Source organism: Cricetulus griseus (assembly GCF_003668045.3).
Source record: "Cricetulus griseus strain 17A/GY chromosome 1 unlocalized genomic scaffold, alternate assembly CriGri-PICRH-1.0 chr1_1, whole genome shotgun sequence".
NCBI classification, from domain to species: Eukaryota; Metazoa; Chordata; class Mammalia; order Rodentia; family Cricetidae; genus Cricetulus; species Cricetulus griseus.
The window spans coordinates 11,026,939-11,050,830 of NW_023276807.1; the positions used below are offsets into that span (position 1 = coordinate 11,026,939).

A 23,892-nucleotide genomic window follows, 5' to 3' on the forward strand; every position below is an offset into this window, starting at 1 on the left:
TCAGGTTCCACCCCCTCCTCCACCTAGTGGGAAGGCACTTTTTTGTTTGTTTTTTTTGCAGATGTTTTTAATTTGAATTACAAACAAGATTGTTTTACATGTCAATCCCAGTTCCCTCTCCCTCCCCTATACCCCCAAAAGTAAAACCCTACCTATCACATACCCTTTCTGCTCCCCCTGGAGGGTGAGGCTAGGAAGGCACTTTTCTAGGTGGACACTTACTCTGCGGTTGTTACACTTCAAAACTGTGTAGTGTTTTTCTGAAGACCCACTCTGATTTGGAAGTGCTATGACGATGGCGGGGACATAGAAGTCAAATCCTTTGCTTGTCCTGATTTTGGCAAATACATAATCCCCAACCTGTAGAAGAAATCACATTTCACAGCAAGTAATTCGTTTAATTAATTTACAAGTAATTAAATTACATACATAATTTAATACAAGCTTGTTTCACAGTAACCTTTGGTGACTGGCAGGTACTGGTGATAAAATTCTGATATAGAGTTTTAAAAAATCAGATTAAGAAAGGGTTCCAGAATTCTCTGAATTTAGTGGGCCACACCTGCATTTTATGAGCACATTGGAAAACCCAGTTTTGGTAGAAATTTGGCAACTGACAAGGGTCCTGGGACAGTCAGCAAGATGGTTAGGGTTCTGAAACTCACAGAGATCAGTAGAAACAAAGACTGGGCTGACGGAGTATCCAGGATGGAAACCATGTCCTCAGTGTTAGGAGGGCTGTCTCCCAACCCCAGACAAAGGAAAAGAGTGGGTTTGGTGAATGTCAGTTCCAGCAGATATGGAAACCATGGTGAAGATTACACAGAGGAATAGATAATTTTGCAAAAGGGCACAGGTACTTGTCAGTCATCAGGAGAAAGGTGCAGGATGTGTGCTGCAGGTCTGGCCCAGGAAGTGGGATCAGATCAAAGCTAACCCATCTGATCCCTCCCTGGCTTAAACCATGTAAGAAACAGCAGCACTTAGGCTTTGAAAGGTTTTCCTTCTGTGCCTTGCCCCCCAGTCCCATCTTGGTGTCAAGACAGTGGCAGACAGATGAACCGGTCACAGTGTGGCACTTATTCATTTATAATTGGTTGAGAACATACTCGTTTGTCTCACTTGTGGAAGGCATGCTGGGGGTAACTGCATTATGACTTCACAGGTTGGCAGTGGCTGACTACAAGGTCACAGAAATTACTAGTTCTACCCTTAGTACACACAATGCAGTCTTCTGCAGTGAAAGCTTCAGGAACACTGGGAGCCACACAATTTTCTCTCCCCCCTGTGACAAGTGTCACAAGAGATTATAGAAGCCACTATACACAGTGGCCAGCTACATTAAGAGGGAGTTGGCACATTGGTCCCAAGCAGAGAAATTGTCAAGTGATAGGGACAAGAAATTGGCTGCTGCTCTTCCTACCCAAACACAAGCTCCCTACAGGAGCCCAATAGGGCCACATAGGGACCTTTGCCATCCTCTGTAATCCAAAACCCTGTGGACAGTATAAAACATTGATTCTCAACCTTCCTAATGCTATGACCCTTTAATACAGTTCCTCATGTTGTGGTGACCCCCAACCATAAAATTATTGTCATTGCTATTTCATAACTGTAATTTTGCTACTGTTATGAATCATAAATATCTGTTTTCCGATGATCTTAAGGCAATCTCTGCGAAAGGGTGGTTCGTCCCCAAAGGTGTTGTGACCCACAGGTTGAGTACCACTTGTATAAAGGGTCCCAGAAGGGATCAGAGAGTAGGTACCTGAAGTTGTGGGCAGGGCATTGCGCCCCCAATAGGTGTGATGAAGGAGATGGGTACAGCCTTGGTTTCTCCATACCTGAATTCTACTAGTGCATGAGTGGGGCTCACAGATTTCTTCACAACTCCTGGAGGGATCAAAAGAGACAAAACACAATGACAGCAGCAGGTTTTCTCCACCCTGTGGTCTGTGTGGAGTCATAGTACATGCCTGTTTAAGTCAGTGTACCCCATGATCTCTGCAGGGATGGGGTAATAGTCAGATACAGTCTGATGCCTTTGGGGATGAACACAAAGTCGAGGAATAGAATACTCTGACTTCAGAGGTGAAGGAGAGCTCACTCATTGAGCACCAGCAGTATCCATCCTGCTGACTGCTCCAGGAACAGTTCCCTACTGAGCACCTCCGACAACCAAATCTCCTTATCTACTTATTCTAGTCCTGCGTCGTCCTTTGGAGACTGAACACAGGCACTGTTAAATTGTGAGGGTAGATATAAATGCCCCCACCTAAATCAGCTTTTCATTTCATTTGATATCAGATAAACAAAAAAGTCGCCAGGCTGAACACACCCCATGGCTTTCCTAAAAAAGCCATGGAAAAAAAATGGAAAAAAATTAAAACAAAAACCCAGTCGCAAGTAGTTTGTCCTTTCATTATACTCAAAGAGAATATTACATATATTTTTCAATTTTAAATTTTTATCTATTTAGAAACAGGATCTCTTTTTGTAGCTCTGGCTGGTATATAACCAGGCTAGCCTTGAACTTACAGAGATCTGTCTGCCTCTGCCTCTGCCTCTCAAGCAATGGAATTAAAGGCCACTGTGTCTGGCCAATCTTAAAATATTTTTCATGTGTGCATATTGTTATGCTGATGACTAAACAGGGACCTGTACATTTAAGGTAAGCACATGTAATTAGCAAAGTGTAGTATGCGGTCCCATGCCATTTCAAATCCTGTTTGGAAAGACAGGGCCTCTGAAGTGCAGGCAAGCTGGGTGACCACAGTCAAGCAGCTAATACAGCAAAGAGGGTATTCAGGTAAATGAAAGCTTGAGGTTAGCTGGCCAGAAACATTTTAAAGGTGTATCCTGCAACCCCTGATTATTTTTTTCCCATTGTAACTTGTGCCTATCAGCAGGGCAGAAATCACTATGAATTCCCTGATGTAAAATGCTTCTTGTCATTGATCAACAGGAAGAATGATCCAGTTTCCACCAGTAATGATCTCATAATGTTTGAGATGGGTCTTCTTCCTTGACCGTCAACATCTGGACAGGACAGGCTACCCTTCAGCTGGCCACTTCCACCCTGTAGGAGACTGTCATTTCCCTCCTAGACTCCTGAGAAAGATGTGGCTACATGGGAGTCCCTGATATGGTCCTGAGGCTATGGTAACAGTCAGCCAGGCTGAGTTGCACCAGTGTAGACCTGTCTTCAGGCAACGGGCACACAGTTCATTACTGCAATGCTGCCTTCTGTTGATGAAATACTAAATCAGACATTTTCAGAGGAAGGACTAGGGGGTTTTGAACAGTTGCCAGAAAAGAGCTACCAATAAGTTGTCTATTAAAAGATATTTGGCTTTTTTTTCAAAGAGGAGACATTACAGACTCATACCAACCATATGGTCCAAGTTACTATCACTAAAGAGGACAGATGGATACCATGTACCTCTGGACAGAATGGTACCTGAGTGACATCATCCAGGTTGTCTTCTGGGCAAGAATGTATATATTTACTCTAAGCTAAACCATCCTGTAATTGCCCTTCCTTTTAATGTTAACATCATGAATGTTTACAGGAAAGGCTAAATAAAAACTCTAGATTAAGGAGCTCTGTGTGGTGGCTCACACCTTTAATCTCAGCACTTGGGAGGCACAGGCAAGTGGATCTTTGTGAGTTTGAGGCCAGTTTGGTCTACATAGCAAGTTCTAAGCCAGCCAGAACTACATAGTGAGACCCTATTTAAAAAAAAAAAAAAGCCCTAAGGGTACATGTTAACCAAATGTAACATGTGACCCTGGATTTGGGTCTGCACAAGAGAAAGCACAAAGCATTGGCAGGCAAGTAACAAAGCAGAATCCACACGAGGGTGTACAGTGATGTCAGCTTCCTTCCGGAAGGTCATTTTTATCATGGTTCTATTAAGAGAGGCTTGCGTTTTTTGAGAAATAGAGTTGTAATGTGTGATGAGCTCTACCTAACTTCTAATAGTTCAGAAAAGTGTGTGTGTGTGTGTGTGTATGTATGTGTGTGTGTGTGTGTGTGTGTGTGTGTGTGTGTGTGTGTGTGTGTCTGTCTGTAGGAAGGGAAAGTGAAAATATGAAAAACTAGAAGACTCACAGATAATAAAATGTGACAAAATGCTAAATATTAGTAAATCTGGGTAAAGGAAATTTAAGAATTGTCTATCTTTCTTGTAACTTTTCTACAAGTTTGATTTTTTTTTTCTTAAGAAAACCTGACTCTGCAGGGGGAGTTAAAAAAGATTTTAAAAAGATCCCTTGACTCTGAAGGGTGGGAAAAGGCAAAGGATCTATGGATATCCAGCTCTCCCGTGGGCTGTGTTTGTTTGTATGTGTAAGTGCTGGTGTGAACACACCTGGATAAACATGTAAAGGTCAGAGGACAACCTCACGTGCTGGCCTTCTCCTTATGTCTCACTTGAGAACCTCTTGTTTACCACTGTGAATGCCAGGGTAGCTGCCCCATGGGCTTCTGGGAGGAGTGCTGGGCCCTCAGGGCAGGTCCTCACACTTGTACAGCCAGCGCTTTACCCACTGGCCAACTCCACAGACTGCCATTTAATCCGGTGGTGTTAATGTTTACTGACTAGCCGGAGATCCAGATGACTGGTTCTGTAACTAAATTCAAATGTTTACTTCCTCCACATTGACTTATTTGAACTCAACCACAGCTGCAAATTTAAATGTTTTGATTTGGCCGCTCACATGCAGTTATGAGGTTGCTCACTGGCTCCTGTTTACACACTTAGGTACAAATTGCCATACAGACTCAGGCACGTTAGGTGGCTGTGGCGTTAGCCCTGCCTCTCTGTCCCCCAGCCTGGGCATATACAGCAGTGATGCTGGGAAAGCCCGAGTCAGTCTTTATTTCCCTGGAGTCCTGGCCAGCCATCAGACCCTAGTCCATAAGCCACCCATCCAGCTGGAATGCAGTCCTTTGTACATTCCACTTGAGTGGCAGATTCGTTTAGGATCCTCTCCATGGCTTAAATTAAGATGTCTCGCCAGAAGGGGCCTCCTGTGATCCCCACTCAGCACCAAGCAAAGAAAGCACCCCACTCCTACCCCCCCCATCGCCTCAGCACAGCACTTTCATGCTTTGGCCCGTGAGCTGTTTCAAATGCCTGGCTCTATTTCCTTTCATCCGATCAACTCCAAGTTCATTTTCCAGATGTCAGAGAAGACATCTTAGTCAATAGTTCTATTCGCATGCTGACTGGAAGCTAAATGTTTTTGCTGAGAAGTTCCTTCCACCCACAGAGATTACCTAATTAAATTTGATGAATGGCTAGGCTTCTGCACTTTAATTTTTTGTTTCTTACAGGCTTCTCTAGGTTTTCTCCAGGGTCATCTTTTGCCTGCTGACCCTTCCCATGATGTTTCCAGAATCTCTGTCCCTTTCCAGACTCCAATGGAGTCTCTAACATTTTCTCTTGGGCATTTCACAGGCACCTGCAGTTCATATCCCAAGCACACATCCGTGTCTTTCCATCCATGCCACTGAGTTATCTCTCCAAGACCTCTCCCAGCTTTTAATGTGACTTTCCAATGCCCTGGGAGCAAAGTGCAAACTCCTAAGTACCACATGCTTCGAGTGACCCCATGCTTACCTCCTAGCTAGTTTTTACAACAACCTGACACAAGCTAGAGTTGTCTGAGAGGAGGGAACCTCAATCGAGAAAATGCCTCCTGTAGGCAAGCTTGTAGGGCATTTTCTTAATTAGTGATTGATGTGGGAGGGCCCAGCCCATTATGGTGGGGCCACCTCTGGGTTGGTAGTCCTGAGTCCTATATGAAAGCAGGGTGAGCAAGCCAGGAAGAACAAGCCAGTAAGCAGCACTCCTCTTTGACCTCTGCATCAGCTCCTACCTCTGGGTTCCTGCCCTGTTTGAGTTTCGGTCCCGACTTCCTCCAATCATGAACAGTGGTATATAAGCGTGAGCCAAATAAACCCTTTCCTTCCCGAGTTGCTTTGGTCATCATGTTTCCTCACAGCAATAGTCATCCTAACTAGTACAGCTTTATTGTTCCTCATTGTTCTCTTGTGTTCCTGGTTCTAGCCACAGTTGCTTTTCCATCTCCAGACACAGTATCTTTGTTCACCTGTCTCTTGCCAGGTAAGATTTTCACTGTCCACAAAGCCCCTTCCACACCTCCATTCCCTGCTGAATGGATCTGGCTGGTTCCTTCGGGAAGCACATCTCCTGGGATGTCTTGGGAACATCTCTGCAGTCAACTGTGCTAGTCTGTCTGCTTTTCCTGAAACGTGTCCCTTGCATTCTAGCCTCCAGCCTTTCTTCCTGATAATCTAATGGTAGCACATACTTCTTTATGTCCTTATCATGCCATGTTCTCCAGGAGCCTTTCCTTAAGCACTCCATTTAGAACTGCAGCCTTCTCTGTGACACACTCATTGCTCTTTGTGGCTTGGTTTTCCCCTCACAGTACTGTATCTAACATGTTATGTATGTTTACTGTTTATTTGGTGGCTTTCCTGTGTCTCTTAGTAAGAAACAACTTCCCTGAAGACAAGAATATTCATGGATTTGTTTACTGTGTTACATGGGTACTTCCAGGGCTGGCGAGAGAGCTCGGGTGGTTAAGGTGGTTGTGGCTAAGCCAGATAGCCTGAGTTTAATCCCCAGAATCCACATGGTAGAAGCAGAAAACTGATTCTTGCAAGTTGTCCTCTGACTCCGCCACCACACACACACACACACACACACACACACACACACACACACACACAAACCATGCCTCATGTGCCCCCAACAAATAAAATAAATAAATGTAGATTGGCATGTTCAGAATATTATACACACATGCAAAATAGTAGGTTGTAATAGAAATTTGTTCTCTATACAAATGATTAAGAGAAATATTTTTTTCTACTACTCTTTTGCCTCACCTATGAGAAAGAGAACTATTTTTTATTTGAGAAGCAGAATATCTTTAGTCAAGCTCATGAAATGTCAGTGTTCTAGGGAAAGCTTGGGGGTTAACTCTACTCCCCAGTGTCCGGTTGCTTAGCAAATGAGTCTGAAAATGTACCTGGAAAATAGAAGCCATTCTCCTCACATCTGGCAATAACCTTCTGGCCTTTGAGGGAATCTATTTTTCTTGATTTGATTTTCTTTGCTGGACTCCCTGGTAATTTCTGCTGCTGAAAAAGACCAACAGTAAAAAGTGATGAGCAAAAGGTAATGCAGATAGTAAAATTATGAATGGAGGGAGCCTTATCATTACCTCTGTTCAAGTGTGTACCACATACTCATCTGAGACACTTCTGTCCTACATTAACTAAAGAGCACCCTCTCTTTCTGTCTCTCTGTCTCTGTCTTTGTCTCTGTCTCTCTCTCTCTATATATATATATCATTCCACTGTAAACTAAAATTATATGTTTATATATTATATATAACATGTGTATATTATATATAATTTGTATAATATCTAGTTTCCCTTTTATTCAATTAGTTATTCAATTCTTTCACTCAAACTAAATTATATTTTATTACATTTTATGTAATTATATATAATATAATGCTATGTATTATGTTATATATAATTATATATAAATATATGTTTTAGTTTAGAGTTGAAGAAAGGGAAACTTTTTAAAAACTATACACACAACTAGAATTCCTAAGATTCTAGATGGCTTCACAGCTGGACACAGACTACTTGAGAACCATGGCCCAAGCTGCTTCCTTCCTAGAACTGTGAGGAGACTATGCTTTCAACAGAAAAGTCAACCACAGTTAGCATCTCTGAGAGACAAGTGTAAAAACTTATTTACAGAAACACAGTGGCCCACCCCACCCCTCCATGAAAATGACAAACCCTTAGAAACTCTACCTCACAGAACAGAATTTCATGGACCATGGACTAGATTCTCCTAGTCCTCACTTTTCCTGGTTATCAACTGGATTATCCTAGTCCTTACTCTTGGTTATCGGCTAGATTATCCTAGTCCTCACTTATCCATGCCCTTACTTCAGGAAAAGCATCCTAGTAGAAGGCAATGGACCACACTATCAAAGTTCTGGAAGAAAATTCCAACCTAGAATTCTAAATCCCAGCAAACCATTGATTAAATCAAAGAGGGGGTTAACCATAAAATCATCACTCTAAGTGGAAGCATTTCCCTACATCATCCTCTTATAGGAAGCTACTTGGAAGTGTACTCTAGCAAAATGAAGGAGTGAAACAAGAAAGAGCAACACAGAAACTCTAGGATGCAGAATCCACTCCAAGAGAGCAGGAAGAGAAATCTCCAGGGGACAGCTGTGTGCAGTCCAACCAGCAGGAAGTCTTGGGGGTGGAAGTTAAGGACATAGGAATCCTGGAAATATATATATATACATATACATATATATGTATATGTATATGTATATATATTACATATATATATTACATATATATATTACATATATATTATATATATGCATACACATATATGTAAAATCATGCACACAAATCTAAAGCATACATAATAATGATTTAAATACAGACAAATTTGGAGCACAACCTTACCAAGGGACAGGAGTTGAAGAAATGGTTTTCTCATGATACTATTAGCAATCTTTAGTTGTCTAAGTATAAGACCTTCAAGGAGGCCATGTGCTCCTAACCTGTGGCTTATCCTGATATTGGAAAATATAATTGGAACAATGCTGGGCTAGCACAATGGGTGCTACGTTGAGGGTTTTTAAATTTTTCACAATGAATCTTTGGAAGCACACCCTACCAACACAATGTTCTAAAGACTGCTTTTGGAAGGTGGAGTTGAAAGCAGAGAGGCCCACCATGTGGAGTCAGGAACTAAGGAAATCTGACACATCCAGAAATATAGGCTTCAGCACATTAAATAAAACATCACAAAATGCAAGTAGGAGAAGGGAATGACAAGAGAAGCATCATCTTAGAGAGGAATGAAACCTATTGTTTAAACTATGAAGAGTAATGACTCAGAGGAACAACAAAGTTCGAACCAAAGGCCTAAAATCCAGCCCTTCATGGATGCTGCTTCTGAGGAGCAAGAATGGTACCATTACCACCAGCATCATCTCTACACTACATCAGTTGTTGCCATAAGAAATATTGTGCTAAGATTAAAAATTAGGCAGTCAGTTTCAGAGAGGAATTTGGGCTCACCCATGCAGTGCACATGTGAAAACGCAGAAAATGCTTTAAGAATTAAACTAAAATGACACCATTGCCCAGGACCCAGACCACCAGACTAAGTGAGCCTCAAGTGATGTGAGTGAGGGCAACTCAGAGCGGACAGCAGCCTGTTAAACTGAACTGATGTGAGTTTTATTTCAAAACTGCTAAAGGTTCTGAGGAGAAGAAGGAAGTGCCTACAGAGGTAAAAGTGTAACCAGGTTTTATTAAAAAACGTTCAGCCTTCATCAAAGAATTTAAACACAAAACCGTGAAGCCCAATATTCAAAATGTTCATTATACAATGAAAACATAACAAGCAAGCAATAAACTATGAGCAATTCTTCAGCTAAAAGGCAACTAATAGGTTCTGATACTGAGACGACCTAGGTGTTAAAATAATTGATAAAGACTTAAAACCAGCAATTGCAACCATGTAAATACTATAAAATTATAACATTTTTAGAAACAAATATAAACTATTATTCTATATGATATATGTGGAAATCCTAGGGATAAAATAGAATATGCAGATAAACATTATATCTACTTGATAATAGCTATCTCCCCAGCCCCAATCCAAAACAATTTTGAAAAGCAATAATTTGGATGTTTTCTATACTTTTTTATTTCAAAACTGACTAAAACCTACAGTAATGAAGACAGTGTGGCATTATATCTACTTGATTACCAGAGGAAAGACCAGTATACTTGAAGACAAACTAACAAAGGACAGAGAAAAAATAATAGAGTTTTAAGAAGGAACAGTGTCCATCTTCTGAGCCAATAACTCCTTTCTGCCCCAATTCAGCAATAACTTTACTGAGGTCACATTCAAGGAATTTCAGAAAGAACACAGGAAGACAATTTTCTTATTTCAGATGGTGTCTTAAGAGTTAAAGTTGGAGTGAATGTCTTGGATATGTCTACTATATGAAGAAGCGAGTAACATTATCTTACAAATGTCACAAAGAAGCTTTTAATTTTAATTGTGGGCCTGTGGCGGGGGGAGTATGTGCATGTGGGTGTAGGTACCCACAGAGGCCAGAAGAGGGTGTCCTGTCCCCTGGTGAAGTTATAGGCAGTTGTGAGTCATCTGCTGTGGGTGCTAGGATCCAAATTCAGGTCCTCAGGTCCTCAGGTACATGCTCTTAACCACTGAGCTATCTCCCCAGCCCCAATCCAAAACAATTTTGAAAAGCAATAATTTGGATGTTTTCTATACTTTTTTATTTCAAAACTGACTAAAACCTACAGTAATGAAGACAGTGTGGCATTAACATATGGAGAGTCATATTGATCAATGGAACAGTCTTGAAAGTCCATTAGTTAAAGTTAATAATTGTTGTCAATTTTTTATTTGGAGGGGAAATTTGATACTTTTGTTTTTTGAGACAAGGTTTCTTTCTCTCTCTCTCTCTCTCTCTCTCTCTCTCTGTTTGTTTTTGGTTTTTTGAGACAGGGTTTCTTTGTAGCTTTGGCGCCTGTCCTGGAACTCACACTGTAGACCAGGGCTGGTCTTGAACTCACAGAGATCTGCCTGTCTCTGCCTCCTGAGTGCTGGGGTTAAAGGTGTGCATCACCACCTCCTGGCAAAATCAATACTTTCTTAACCAGTAAACTTACCATATGGCTGATAAATATGCATCTCTCTAACATAAATGGAATCTTATAACTATGCAAGGACTTACAGGCAAGTATTGATTTCAGCATTATTCATGATGATAAAAAGGTATTCAAGTTTCTATTAACTGGGAAGGGGATAAACATGATGTGGTATACAGTAAGATTTTATACAGCCACTTACATATGAAATACACAGAGAAAGCTAATTTATAGAGCTAGAAATTGATTGGTGGTCACCTGGAGCTGAAGGTGTGACCAGGTTTTTTGTTGTTGTTGTTGTTGCTCACTCTAAAACTCACAATTATAAAAGTAACCCTTGGCATGAGGAGCCCATTTCTAAAGAACACAATGAATGGGAATTACAACAAGAAGTGACACCTGTATTAATGGTCCTGGTGGTGGTTTCAAGAGCTACGCTGCCACATCTGACCAGTCATTCTAGGCCATTGCTCTCAAAGTTCCAGTCACAGTCCAACAGTTCATTAAAGATGAGGAGTGACTAAGTCCCAATCCATATGATGTCATACATTTATATTCTTTGCCATTTTTGGGCAGGGATTACAAAGAAGTTCATTCCCTCAACTAAAATCCTGTCACAACACTTCCGGGCTTCAGCTTAGCTTTATATTGCAGAAATTAACCACAGTGTCATCACTGCATTGAAGGTGTGACCAGATTTTATGTTGATAGCTGGCAACTCTGATGGCTGGCTTTGTCCACTTGAAACAACCTGGAATCTGGGAAGAGACTCTCAATGGGGGAGACCCTCTACATTGGGTTGGCACATTGTGTGTGTGTGTGTGGGGGGGATGGATTGTCATGGTTGATTGAGTTAGTTGATTTTGGAAGACCCAGCCCACTGTGGGCAGCACCATTTCCTAGGCATTGGTCCCTGAGCTGTGTAAGAGTCGGAGAATGGAACTGAAGCAACAGGCAAACAAACAAGTGAGCATGAATTCATTTGTTTCTTTTTGCTCTTGACTGTGGATGTGATATAAGTCTAGCTGTTTTGAGTTTCTGCCACTGTGACTTCCTTGCAATAATGGGCTGTAAACTGGGACTATGGCCTGAAATAAAGCATGTCTCCCTGAAATTGCTTTTTGTTGGGGCATTTTATCACAGCAACAGAAATGTAACTAGAGAAACACTGTGTCAGTTCTGTTAAAAATCACTGAAATGAAACAAATGACATGTAAATTATACTCCCACAAATCTGCTTTTTTTTTTTTTTTCATTTGTTTCTGGCTTGCTCTATATAACTCTGGTCACAGTGTTTTGCATATAGTGGGCGGAGTGAGTGAGTGTGCACAGAAGTTTCTGGGTCTATACTGAGCCTCATCCTCAACCCTGAATCTACTTTTAAACCAAAACATGAACCAACTAGACCCTTCCCACCTCCAAATTTCTATGCTGCACAAGTTGGGGGCATTCTATCCTGGGATGTTCTTTCCTTTTTCTTTGCCATTAATTTAGTAATTGTGAGAGTGCCCATCAAAGTAATTTTGCAGGTTCTCCTCTTTATGGACCATCAAATGTCCCCTTCCTCAGGACACACACTGCTAATTGGAAAGTGGTTTTCACTGGCATTTTGAGGCTGTCTTTGGCAGTGTGATAGCCATAAAGCTGTAGCTGTGAATTTGCTGTGCTATAATTTTATCACAAACAAGTATGCAGCACTATACTTTATTAGTTCATCTGCAGGCTCTCACTTGGGAGATCTTTAATTCATGATGGAGATGACCATAAACACATAAATAGCATCAGGCAGTTGCTGAGTCATGACTCACATTCTGTTAGTTAAGTGGCTCGTCTCCTCAGTGACTTGCAAGTGGGTCCTCTGTATCATCTGTCATTGTGATGGTTGCTGATGCTTTGGGAATTTATTAAAAGGAGTAGACACATGGTCTGCTTCTTCAGAGATAAAAATTCAGACTTGGATCTTCAGAAGTGGAGAATCTGAACTAAGGGTTACGGACTCTTCAGGGGCCTGTAGGATATAATCTATTCCTTAGATGAGTGTTTCCCGTAGTCTTGAAAGTCATGGTCCGAAATGTACAATGCATGCTGCTCATTTGTTATGATAGTCCCACCTAGCCAGATTTTGTGTCCCACCCACACCCCTTCTTTGGAAGCTGTACATTCACTGATCCAATCAGTCTATCAAAGAGAAGGCCAGCATCACTAGATATACTGGTAGCATTGATGTTGGATACTACCTCCTTATTCCAGAACCTAAGCCCTCATAGGAAGTTCAAAATAACCTTCTGCGGTCTGAAAATGGCCTCGGGAGGATGAGTCTGCACCAGCAAACAGACAATACATTTCTAAGTGCTGCCTACCAGGTTGTGTAGTTGGGCAGCATCTCTTGATCCTCCTATAAAAAAACACAAACTCTCGACCATCATTTAGCTTCTTTCATGTTTCTGTCTGGAAAGATCTGCTTCTGCACTCTAGGAGATAACTAAGTCTCATGTGTACTGGGACACGGATACCAGCGTGCTACTCATATTTTCAGAGCCAGAACTGAGAACATGAGTTATGCACATTTCTCACCCAAAGCATCTTGTAGGCAAAATTCACTGTAGGTGTTCTTGTAGAATATTCCAGTCACTGGGAAAATTGAGAGACTAGAACATACCGAGTTAAATCAGTGATGGCTTAAAAAGCCCACCTTGATGTAAAGTATATAATCTCTGTGCTTCTTGACACCCATGTTCATTCACATCTACAAAGACCAACTTGGCTGCTGGGGAGTCTGCCTGCCTCCAGACAGACCACAGTCTGCTATTCCAAAAGCCACATGTGCCCAGCAATTCCAGAGAGGCCATTTCCTCTTAGGATTCATCAGTGTGGCAAGTTGCTCAGAGAACCCATGTCTGAAATCCTTTCCTCAGGTTCACAGACTATCATGACAATGATTTGTACTAGACTCCTTTGACCTCTGTAAAGTGAAACACAATTAATGCGGATCCGCAATGGAGTCAGAGCTAGTGTGAAAAGCAGAAAAAGTACTCACTTGACCGAGCCAGTCCTGTACAACGAGGCAGGTGAGGGAACAGAGAGAGCCACCCTCCTATTTAAGGCCTTGCTACATCACTCTGACCTCATTCATCCAAGTCCGCATCACCTGTGCCAGCCCCCAAGCAGGCGTGGCCAGCATTTCCCCCTACACCTCTGGGTCCCAAGCTCTTAATGTTCCAGCCAGAAGGACACGGATGAATTTTTTTTTTTTTTTTTTTTTTTACATTTTTAAAATGGGTTCGAGGCACAAATCTATGAAGTCAGTTTGCCTAAAATACCAGGTTCTTTTCTCTCTTTTTCCCATTGTAGTTCCCCACTTGCCAGTTCATCTAATGCCTTTCCCTCCATGTAGACCTTCCCCCACAAGAGGAGCAACAATGGGTGGGCCATAGTGGAGAAAGTGTTGGCTTTCATTTTAAATGCCACAAAGGCCTTCCCAAATGGTTAAAGGTATTGTTCCCTTTAAATCATTTGGGGATGGGACTAGTAACGAAGTGCCAGTGACTCCCATTGACTGTCAGGTTTCCAACTGCTCTCGCCATCAGCAAGAGTTCCTTTCTAGTCTGTCCTGCAGCATGTAATTAAATGGGAAGGACACTCACAGGGCTTCCGAGGTGGTATTTTTGCACTTCAGCATGACCGACTAGAGTCGGAGATAAAGCTGAGTCGTCAAGGCAAAGCACATCTCAAGGATCTGTACCAATATGACAGTTTGGGCCACACAAGCAGAACATGTGCCTCCCAGATGGAAAAAGAGATTGTCAGGGTTGTTAGACAGGCTGTTCCTCCAGCAAGAATTTTGACAAATTTTTCCCAAAAATTTTTACAAAGAAATCCATAGGATGCGAACATCAGAAGAAACAACGAGACCAGGAAATACTGGCTGACAGATCTCTAAGCTTAGGTCCCAAAGAAGAGTGAGCAGCAACCTGGCCCACAGAGGAAGTGAGAATAGCAGTGACCACGGGAGGAAAAGCTTCACCTTTGCCTTCAAAATCCGGACACTACATTGATCTATTTTTCAGATTCAATCACTGGGTGATCTACACCAAGATCCCAAGAGATGCCACCCTCCTACCAAGCCATAGCCTCTTTCCAGTTCATGTTCTTGGGATTAGATGGGCAGAAACAGTAAAATTAGGAGATATTTGATGCTTCTGTGCCAGTTGTAGACACATCTCTACAATTTAACTGCTGCTAATCTCCATTTCAAAATTATATAAGTAAAAAAACTATCACTAAATGTTTTTGTTCTCTAGAGTTGCTAAACTACCATACAGAACCCCCAAATCACTCTACCAGCACCCCTAGTTTGCTTAGCAGCCCCTGCCTTGTCCTTCGGTCAAGGAGGTCTGTGACTGCTGTAATTAAGATAATAAATGGAAGGCCAGCGTGCTTTGACCCTTCTCTCCAGGGTACCCAATTATGAGACCAGAAAATTTGCAAACTGTCTTTGTGAATAATATGACTCCATTTAGAGGCTTGGTGAATGGGACAGAGCCAGTGTGGCATGTTCTCTGCCTTCCCCCTCTCCCCTCACATAGATTCCCAGGGTCTTCCTCAACCCTAAAGACATACGTAGTCTTTACTCTTTTAAAAATGGGCTCCTAAGAGAGGATGAAGAAAAAAATATAGAGAAAAATGTAAGTGAAGAGGGTTAATGATGGTGGTCATGGTGTGTTAATCTTAGTGTGATTTCTCTCTGTGTAAACTTGTGGTTTTAACACAAGGTAGACAATGTGTCAAAGAAATGAGCTCTATGCAGGGTTTCCTTAGTCCTGCAGAGGGGGTCAAGTCTTTTCGCAAAGGTTGTCTCCAAATAGAAATTTGCCACCACACTTAAGAGGGCCTTTTGTTCCCAGCCATTCCCAAACCTGTTTATGGTGCTTGGGCAGCATCTAGGCCTGGGCACAAAGAGCAGTTTGGAGGTGGCTGAGTGCTGGGATCCATCCAGTGGGAATCTCCAGTGAGGAGGGAAGCCTTCAGCAGCAGTATAAAGTGACAACGTGGATATGGCTTTTGCCACCATAGGGATGTCAGAGTTGACATCTTACTCTGGAACAAGATACCAGTCAGAGGATTTCTTTTGGTCAATGGCATTTGTGGTGTGTGTGTGTGTGTGTGTGTGTGTGTGTGTGTGTATGTGTGTGTGTGGTGTGTGCGTGTGTGCGTGTGTGCGTGTGTGCGTGTGTGCGTGTGTGTGTGTGTGTGTGTGCGTGTGTGCGTGTGTGTGTGTGTGTGTGCGTGTGTGTGTGCGTGTGTGTGTGCGTGTGTGTGTGTGTGTTGTGTGTGTGTGTGGTGTGGTGTGTGTGTGTGTGTGTGTGTGTGTGTGTGTGTGTGTGCCCGCCCATCTGTCCTCCTTCCTTTGATTTCTTCCAGTGTTTCAGTGACTGGAGTTCCTGGGCGGTGCCCTCTGCTAGGGACTCTAGCAGCTGGGGTGCATTGCAGGGTTGGCTGAGTGTCTTCTTTGTTATCCTCTCTCACCCACCCTTTCACCCCTCAGTCTGTCTGTCTGAGATTTTGGCTCATTTAGGGCATTGCACCTATACATGTTCCAGATCCTAGCTCAGCATTGCACTGCTTTCTGGGGATAATGTGGCTGATTTTCACATGTCATTTTTTTTTTCTCAGATGACAATGGCATTATTGCATGGCCCAGACTTGTGCCTTCCCATCTTCACATGAGAGGTCTTACATTATCAGAGAATGTTCACAGTACTAGGGACCCAGTGGCCCAGATCCAGATGTCAGCAGAGCAGAAAGATGTTATCAATGTAGCATGAGAAAGGCTCACTACCGGGGTTAAGGTGTGATGTCCCTTACCCTCTTTAAGAGGGAATCTGAAATCTGGTTGTAATGCTCGAATAACAACTTGTCCAGTTGCTATCTGGGAACAAGGATTACATATATATATATATATATATATATATATATATATATATAATACTGACTTTACTTTATACAATTCAAAAAGGTTTCCCAACATCCCTCTTAATCATAGTATCCAAGTCACAACCTGGCATAAGGTCCTAGGTTCAAATGGTCTCTCTCTCTCAGTTGCACCTAACCCAATTCATGCATTCCTCTTTGTGAATTTTCTGAACATTTTATCCTGGAAAGTTTTTCATAAAGTAGCACACCAAATTCATCATTCCTAAGATCCATGGACTCCAGATTCCTCATTTGCCATGCCTCTGAGAAGAAAACACATGCCACCAGCTGTGTGGCTCCATCCCCAAGGCTTTGTTGGGAGTTTTGATGACAGGTTCTCACAGCTTTAGGATGATTTCATGCCTCTGTATCACTCCAGGTGGTCAAGGCCATGGGGATAAAGGCGGCTTTGGATCTTTCTGGCTGTGGATTCTATAGGATGTGCTGTGAGAACAATCTGCATTTCTGAGGAAAATGTACATCTGAGCTTTCCAAGACCAAGCTCCCATGGAGCCTGCAGGAAGTCACTGATCATTCACAGATGCCCTTCACAGCTGAGCTTTGTGGGTGCAGGCTCAGCAAGGGAGAGTGTAATTATGGCAACAAAGTGGTGCTGGTGAGAGGAGTGTTAAGAATTTCAGACTTAGGTTTCTTCTTCTTTTGTTACATGGTCAGCGAGCCAAGCATCTACCTCTGGGGATGTCATAAAACTGGTGGATTATGGATCGTGGGGGAAATCACTAGGTACTCAAGCATAGAGTGTGCTGGATGCTCGGCAGAGCCGCAAGAATGGTGATCCCCAGCTTCCATCTCATCTACAGTCATCCAGGTACTATCAGTGGAAGCCTAGGGTGAAAAGCAGAGCCAGGATCCCTGGACATGGCGTCTATAGCTCATCTCCTTACCTCACCATCAGAAAAGTCATGATGCTGTCCCAAGCTCAAGAGCCAAATGGATAGCTATGGTGAATAACACCATTGTGGCAGGGAGTATGGAAAAGCCTTAGGTCTCCAAACTCGATCACACACTCTAGTTGGACCAAGTAGAGTGACCACAGCCTTTGGAATACACATGTGGACATTTCCCATAGATTCCAGGGACAGGAAGTTTGATTATTACTGTGACACATTATTAGTAAATTCAGGGGGGTCTTAGGAACTTAAAGTTTCTTCTTCTCTAACTTATAATCATTGTTCCAAGTCATTGTCCTTTGCTGAAAGAATTTAAGATGAGACTATACATATGTATGAAGAGGTCAAAATGACTTGTGTGGGTTATAGATTTTTTTTTTTTTTTACTTCAGGGTCTTAACCTGGCCTTTGCTACCCTGAGCTTCACTTCTACCAAAGTTTCTCTCTCTAGATCTTGGCCTACAGTGGGCTATAAAACCAGATTAGTGGGCATGATAAAAATAGAATTAAAACAATCTCAGAAATATCATATGTAGTAATAAGTATTATTTTAAGGAAACTGTACAGAATCTTCCATAGCAGGAGGTCATGACAAAAATGGAAAAACCTGTGGAAACAAGATGTCAAATATCCCCTGGTGATTTCTTTAGGGTAATCATGCTGGGCATGTGTGACCCCCTCCAGAAGAGAGTGTGGGCTTTGGAGCCCTGTGTGGGGACAAATCAATGAAATGGAAGGCTTGGTTATGAATGTTGCAGGAGGGTAGAAGTGGATCCATGACGTATTATACAAACCAGTGTCTTCCCCTACACTTGCCTATGCCTCAAGTTCTAGCTCTCATTTTCAATTTGTCTTCCTGATGAAGATCTACAGACTGAAGCCTCTGCTTCCTACACTGGCTTCCTTGGCTTCTCTTCACCCCTCTGCTCATTGCACACAGGCTTTTGCTCCCACAATTCCATTGACACTCTCCTGGATGATGTCACTAGCTGCTTCTGGCTAAGCTGAATGGCTTTCAGACACCATTCTGTGTTTAAAACACAGAATGTACACCCATATGTATGTACACGCATGCATACATACATAAATACATACACATGTTTTAGACAGGATTTCCGTCTTAGTCATTGTTCTATTGTTGTGAAGAGACACCATCACCAAGGCAACTCTTATAAAAGAAACTTATTAGTATAGGGCTTCTAAGTTTAATTTAATTTTAATTAAAAAGCTATTACGTTGGGGGCTTGCTTATAGTTTTAGAGGCTTAGTCCATCACCATCATGGGGGGGAAAGGGGGTTGGCACTGGAGCAGTAGCTGAGAGCTACTTCCTGATCCACAGGCAGAAAGAAAAACAGTGGGCCTGGTGTTTGCATTTGAAACCTCAAAATCCATTCCTAGTGACACACTTCCTCCAACTAGGCCACACCTCTTAATCCTTCTAATCATTTCAAATACTTCCACTGCCTGGTGACTGAGCATTCAAATATATGGGCCTGTAGGGGCCATTCTTATTCAAACCACCACAGTTTCACTATGTGAGCCCTGCCTTGTCTAGGACTTTCCAAGTAGACCAGGCTGGCCTTGAACTCACAGTTATCTATCTGCCTGCCCATGTTTCCTGGGTGCTAAAATTAAAGGCATGCACCACAATGCCTGGCCATTGAGAATAGTTTTAATAGTGGAAGAAACATAAAAGTTAGTATGTGCTGAATAAATTTCCTGTTGACAGTACTGACTACTGTCTGAGGGACAGCACCACCCACTGTCTGAGGGACTTACATGTTTTGTAGGCTGGTACTTTGATTTTTCAAGTTTGAATTCAACTGAGGCTGAGAGAGGCTTCGGTACAGCAGCATAACAGCTGGGTCTGCCTGACAGCTGAGGCTCTGAACCACCTCCCCTTTGTTCTCACACTGCAGCTCTTTGAACTGAGCCTCCTGCTTCTCTAACTTTTCTGTGTTGGTCCCCATCTGAGTAACACAGATGATTCCAATCCTATCTGCAACCCAGACTCTCTCCTGAGCCCCCAGCAGGTTGTTATTGTCTTGCCTCTGCTGGATGTCCTGGAGGCACTTAAGAATTAAGCAAACTGCAAGAGAATTATCTTATCCTAAAACCTCATCTTTGTCATTACACTGTATCAGTTTGGGAGACCTCAAGAAGGGTGAGGATGAAGCAGGCCTGTGACTAGTTGTGCCAAGCACACTGTCATTCATAGTGAGTGAACACGTATTTATGAATGAAGGAATTACAGAAGTCCAGTTTATGGAAAGGGAATGAAGAAACGGAACAATGAGTCCAATTAATTCATAGCCTATCAACAATGAGCCTTTGTCAGTTTTGAAGACAAATTCATTAGCATAAACTGTCCTAGTTCATAAGAGGTTTCTTTTCATTCCATTCATAACATTTCCTATTGAAAACTTAATATAAAACATAAATAAAATGCTACCAAGTTCTGCTGTTAGGCAGTGGTGCCTCCACCGTTGGAATGAGAAAATTCAAATAAGAGCATGCTTGGCATCTACCATCACACCGGGCACTCTTGAGATCCTCATAAATGTTTTAGTAAATGGAAGGAGGAGAAGGCAGGCAGAGGTAGAAGAACATATTTTCAAGGAAAAGTAGGTAATTCATGTTTGGTCCTCTGGATTCTTAGGTGTCCTTTGGCACCTATCAGTCAACAGAGGAATGTTGGTAGCCAGAGGGTATCTTACAAGGATTCTGAGGAAGTCTCTTTGAATGTTAATAGACAGCTAATGCTTTGTGATAAGATCTTTGTATTCTGCACAAAAAGTACAGCTTCTTACATTACTTGGAAAATGTAATTTGTGTGTGTGTGTGGGGGGGGGAAGAATAAAGAAAACCAATAGAAGCAAAGGGGCTGGAGAGATAACTCAGCAGTTGAGAATATGTACTGCTTTTGCAGAGGACCTGAGTTTGGTACCCAGCATCCACGTTGGGTATCACACACACACACAGAGTCACAAATCCACATGCAGATACACATGAATAAGAGTAATTAAAAACAAAAACAAGAATGCAAAATAGCGGCTAAGGGAATTAAAGCCAGGCAAAAGCTGCTTCATTTGACAGATGCTGAAACTAACAAAGACATCCTTCCTGCTAGTTGTCTCAGAATGATTTTCAGACCTTTGTTTAATGGCTATCTGGTAGCTATCTAGGTCTTAGGATTCTGGATGGACTACCCCACATCTACAAGTACCTACATACAGTCAGAAAGGAGTGTGGTATTCTAGCACAGCTATTTAATAGCACCAGTGTCTCCTCACATGCCTGTGGTCTCCTCAAATGCCACTCCTAAGAAAGCATGCTCACAAAATAATGGTACATACCTTGGGATTCACAAAAGCATGAGGAAGAAGCAAAAATAAGACAAACAAACAACAAGAACAACAGCAAGCCAGAAGTAGTCAGCTCAGTGAAGAGTTAAATATATCCTGTATATATCCACCCATGATGTCAGTCTGAAGAGTCAGCAAAAACACAGAGATCATATGAGATAATGCTAAGCTCAAGGCAGACTATAAAGTAACTACAGACATCCTGAGTATGCCAAAAGAGAGAGAGAGATTTATTTAAGGAGGGAAAATGTCCAATGGGAAACACTCCAAATGGTGCTAACTGGACAGCAAGGCAATGAGTTAGTTTTCTTTTTTAGGTTTGTTTTCTTTCTATAGAAACTGACAACAGCATTTTTGTGAGCTTTCAATACTAAAAACATAAATGCCCCCATTTTTAAATCTAACAACAACCCAGTGGGCTTTAATACTCTTAGTTTAGATTTTAAAATATGAATGCTGAAGGAAACGTGAAAAACTATTCAAGACAGCATAAAGATTAAGTAGTACAAAAAAAAAAAAAATCTCAGGCAAGTACTCAGTCTGGCTTGAAGGGACCAGCTTCCCTTTTGGCAGCCATAACGGCCGAACATGTGCTTCTATGACCTCGTCCCAGACACTAGAAAGTCAGATGCCTGTCTCGTGACAAGGAACCAATCAGAAGTTAGCTGGTGGCGCTATGCTTTACGACCCTGGGTGTGCTTTATGGACAAGCGCACAGCAATGATGTAGAGAGCATAGCAACCACCCTGGGAGGGCCTATGGGCCATAACAACCAGTTGACCAATCAACACAGGGCAAGCCCTCCAAGCCTGGAGGCACACCAATCATGAGCCTGTGCGTACCCCTAGACACTCCCCTTACGCTGTCCTATAAGATCTCTTGGGAGACCCATCTTTTGCTAGCCATCTGTCATCTCGGGTGGGTGAAAGACCCGAGATAACATGGGGTTAGCTCGTTAAATTACAATAAAGCCTCGTGCAGTTTGCAGCAAGCTCTCAAATCTGCCTGGTGATTGGGGTGACCGCGAACGTGGTCTGGGACCCTGATACTTAAGTTTTCGGGGGCCTAACAGGATCAAAGTCCAGGCACCTCATCAGGACAAAATGCTACTATTCAGTTTTGTTTTTCAATTGAAAGATAGCTTATTCTAAAAATAAGATGTTAAAATCAAATGGTATTTCCTTCATTTCTCTTAGAAAATCAGTATTGCCCAGAGAAGAGAAGGCCCAGGCAGAGATGGTAATGATGACAGCAGGGAGGGTTGGGGTACAGAGAACTCTGTGGGACCCACCTCCTCCAGAGGCTTGCTGGAGTAGTTCTTCATGGCAGCCTCCTGGAGCTCCATAGCTTGCTGGATGTACATTTTCCCAACCAAGATTTCATTTTCCAGCATGGATAGCTCTTTCAATGAAATGGGCCAGTTCAGGCGTTCCAAGGCTTTGTTTAAAACTGCCTTGTTTTCCAAGTATTGTATAGGCTTGATGGCATCCAACCTGAGAAACAAAGAACTATGTCAACAAAATGAAAAGATAAGCATAAGAAAGTGTGATCAGCTTCTCAATAAAACTCCCCGAGAATCACCTGTTGACACAGATGTCAAATGACTACAGTGCCATCTGTGCCTTCAGGGCCACAGCTCCAGCCCCCAGAGCTCCCACTTTTCAAGATTAGTTATAATTAGAAACTGTCTCTGGAATGGATGGAAAACAAGCCTGGGCACTGTTTGGGGCCATGATGCTATATGATGGAGGCCCCCCAGTTACATCAGCTAGTGATACAGCCATCTTAGATCATGTTCATATGGGGGAGGGGGCACAGGCAGACTTCCTAAGGACACAGCTATTACCATGTACAGCTGGAGTTAAGTAACGAATTATCATACCCGATGGTTTGTTCTGTTGTTGTTGTTTGCTTTGAGACAAAAGTCTCCTTATGTAGCCCAGCCTGGTCTCAAACTCACGTCTCCCCAGCACTAGGAATATGTGCAACCACCATCATGCCCATCCAACAACCAATGGGGGGGACACAGTGAACGCTCGCACAGAGCTGGTGGGAATTTGAAGTAGTGTGGCTGCTGGCAGCGCGCCTGGAGCCTTCTCAAACACTGAAGCATACAATTACTAGGTGATAAACCTACTCCTCACTGTATATGCTAGAGAAATAAAAAGTATGTCCACATGGAAACATCCACTCAAGTGATCATAGCAACATTATTCTTAATAGCTGAAAAAGGCAGAAACAACCGAAATGTTCATTAGTGGGTGCAGATAATCAGTGATGTGTGTGTGTGTGTGTGTGTGTGTGTGTGTGTGTGACATAACTTCCTGAGTTCATGCACACATGTATATGTGTACATGTGCATATATGTTACAATCTTCATAAGCATTGAAAATATTAAATTTTCCCATTAAGTAATAGAAGACAGAAACAGAAGTGCCACGTATGTGCTCCCTTTCACGTGGTATATCCAGACAGACAGATTTAATGGAAACAGAAAGCAGACTAGAGTCAGCAGTGGTTGGAGAAGAGAGCAACATGGAAGAATTGCTTTCTGGGTAAGTTGTAGTCTTTTTTAGGGTGATGAATGTTTGGGGGATTACATATTCTAAATGCCACTGGATCATATGCTTTAAAATAGTTGATTTTGCTTATGTGTATTTCATTGGCATTTCAAAAACTGAGGTATGAATGGAATGACTTACTTCTCTTTTTCCTCTTGAGATAAAGCTCGCCAGACAATTTTATTTAAACGTCTGTTGAAAAAAAAAATACAATAACAATAACTTAGGAGTAATAACGTGTTTTAAGAAAAAAAAAAAAAACCCAAAAACTTGACTTCAGGCTCTGAGAGGGATT

The 23,892-nt window shown here is 42.3% G+C and overlaps 1 protein-coding gene across 1 annotated transcript in view; it reads right to left on the minus strand.

Moving 5' to 3' along the window:
• The window catches only part of Vwa3b (von Willebrand factor A domain containing 3B), a 176,942-nt gene that overhangs the window by 9,943 nt on the left and 143,107 nt on the right, over positions 1 to 23,892 (minus strand). Inside the window, 5 exon segments of the mRNA XM_035453446.1 lie at positions 223 to 360; positions 1,769 to 1,893; positions 7,069 to 7,180; positions 22,328 to 22,529; positions 23,739 to 23,789. Coding sequence (XP_035309337.1) covers positions 223 to 360; positions 1,769 to 1,893; positions 7,069 to 7,180; positions 22,328 to 22,529; positions 23,739 to 23,789 — 628 coding nt within the window.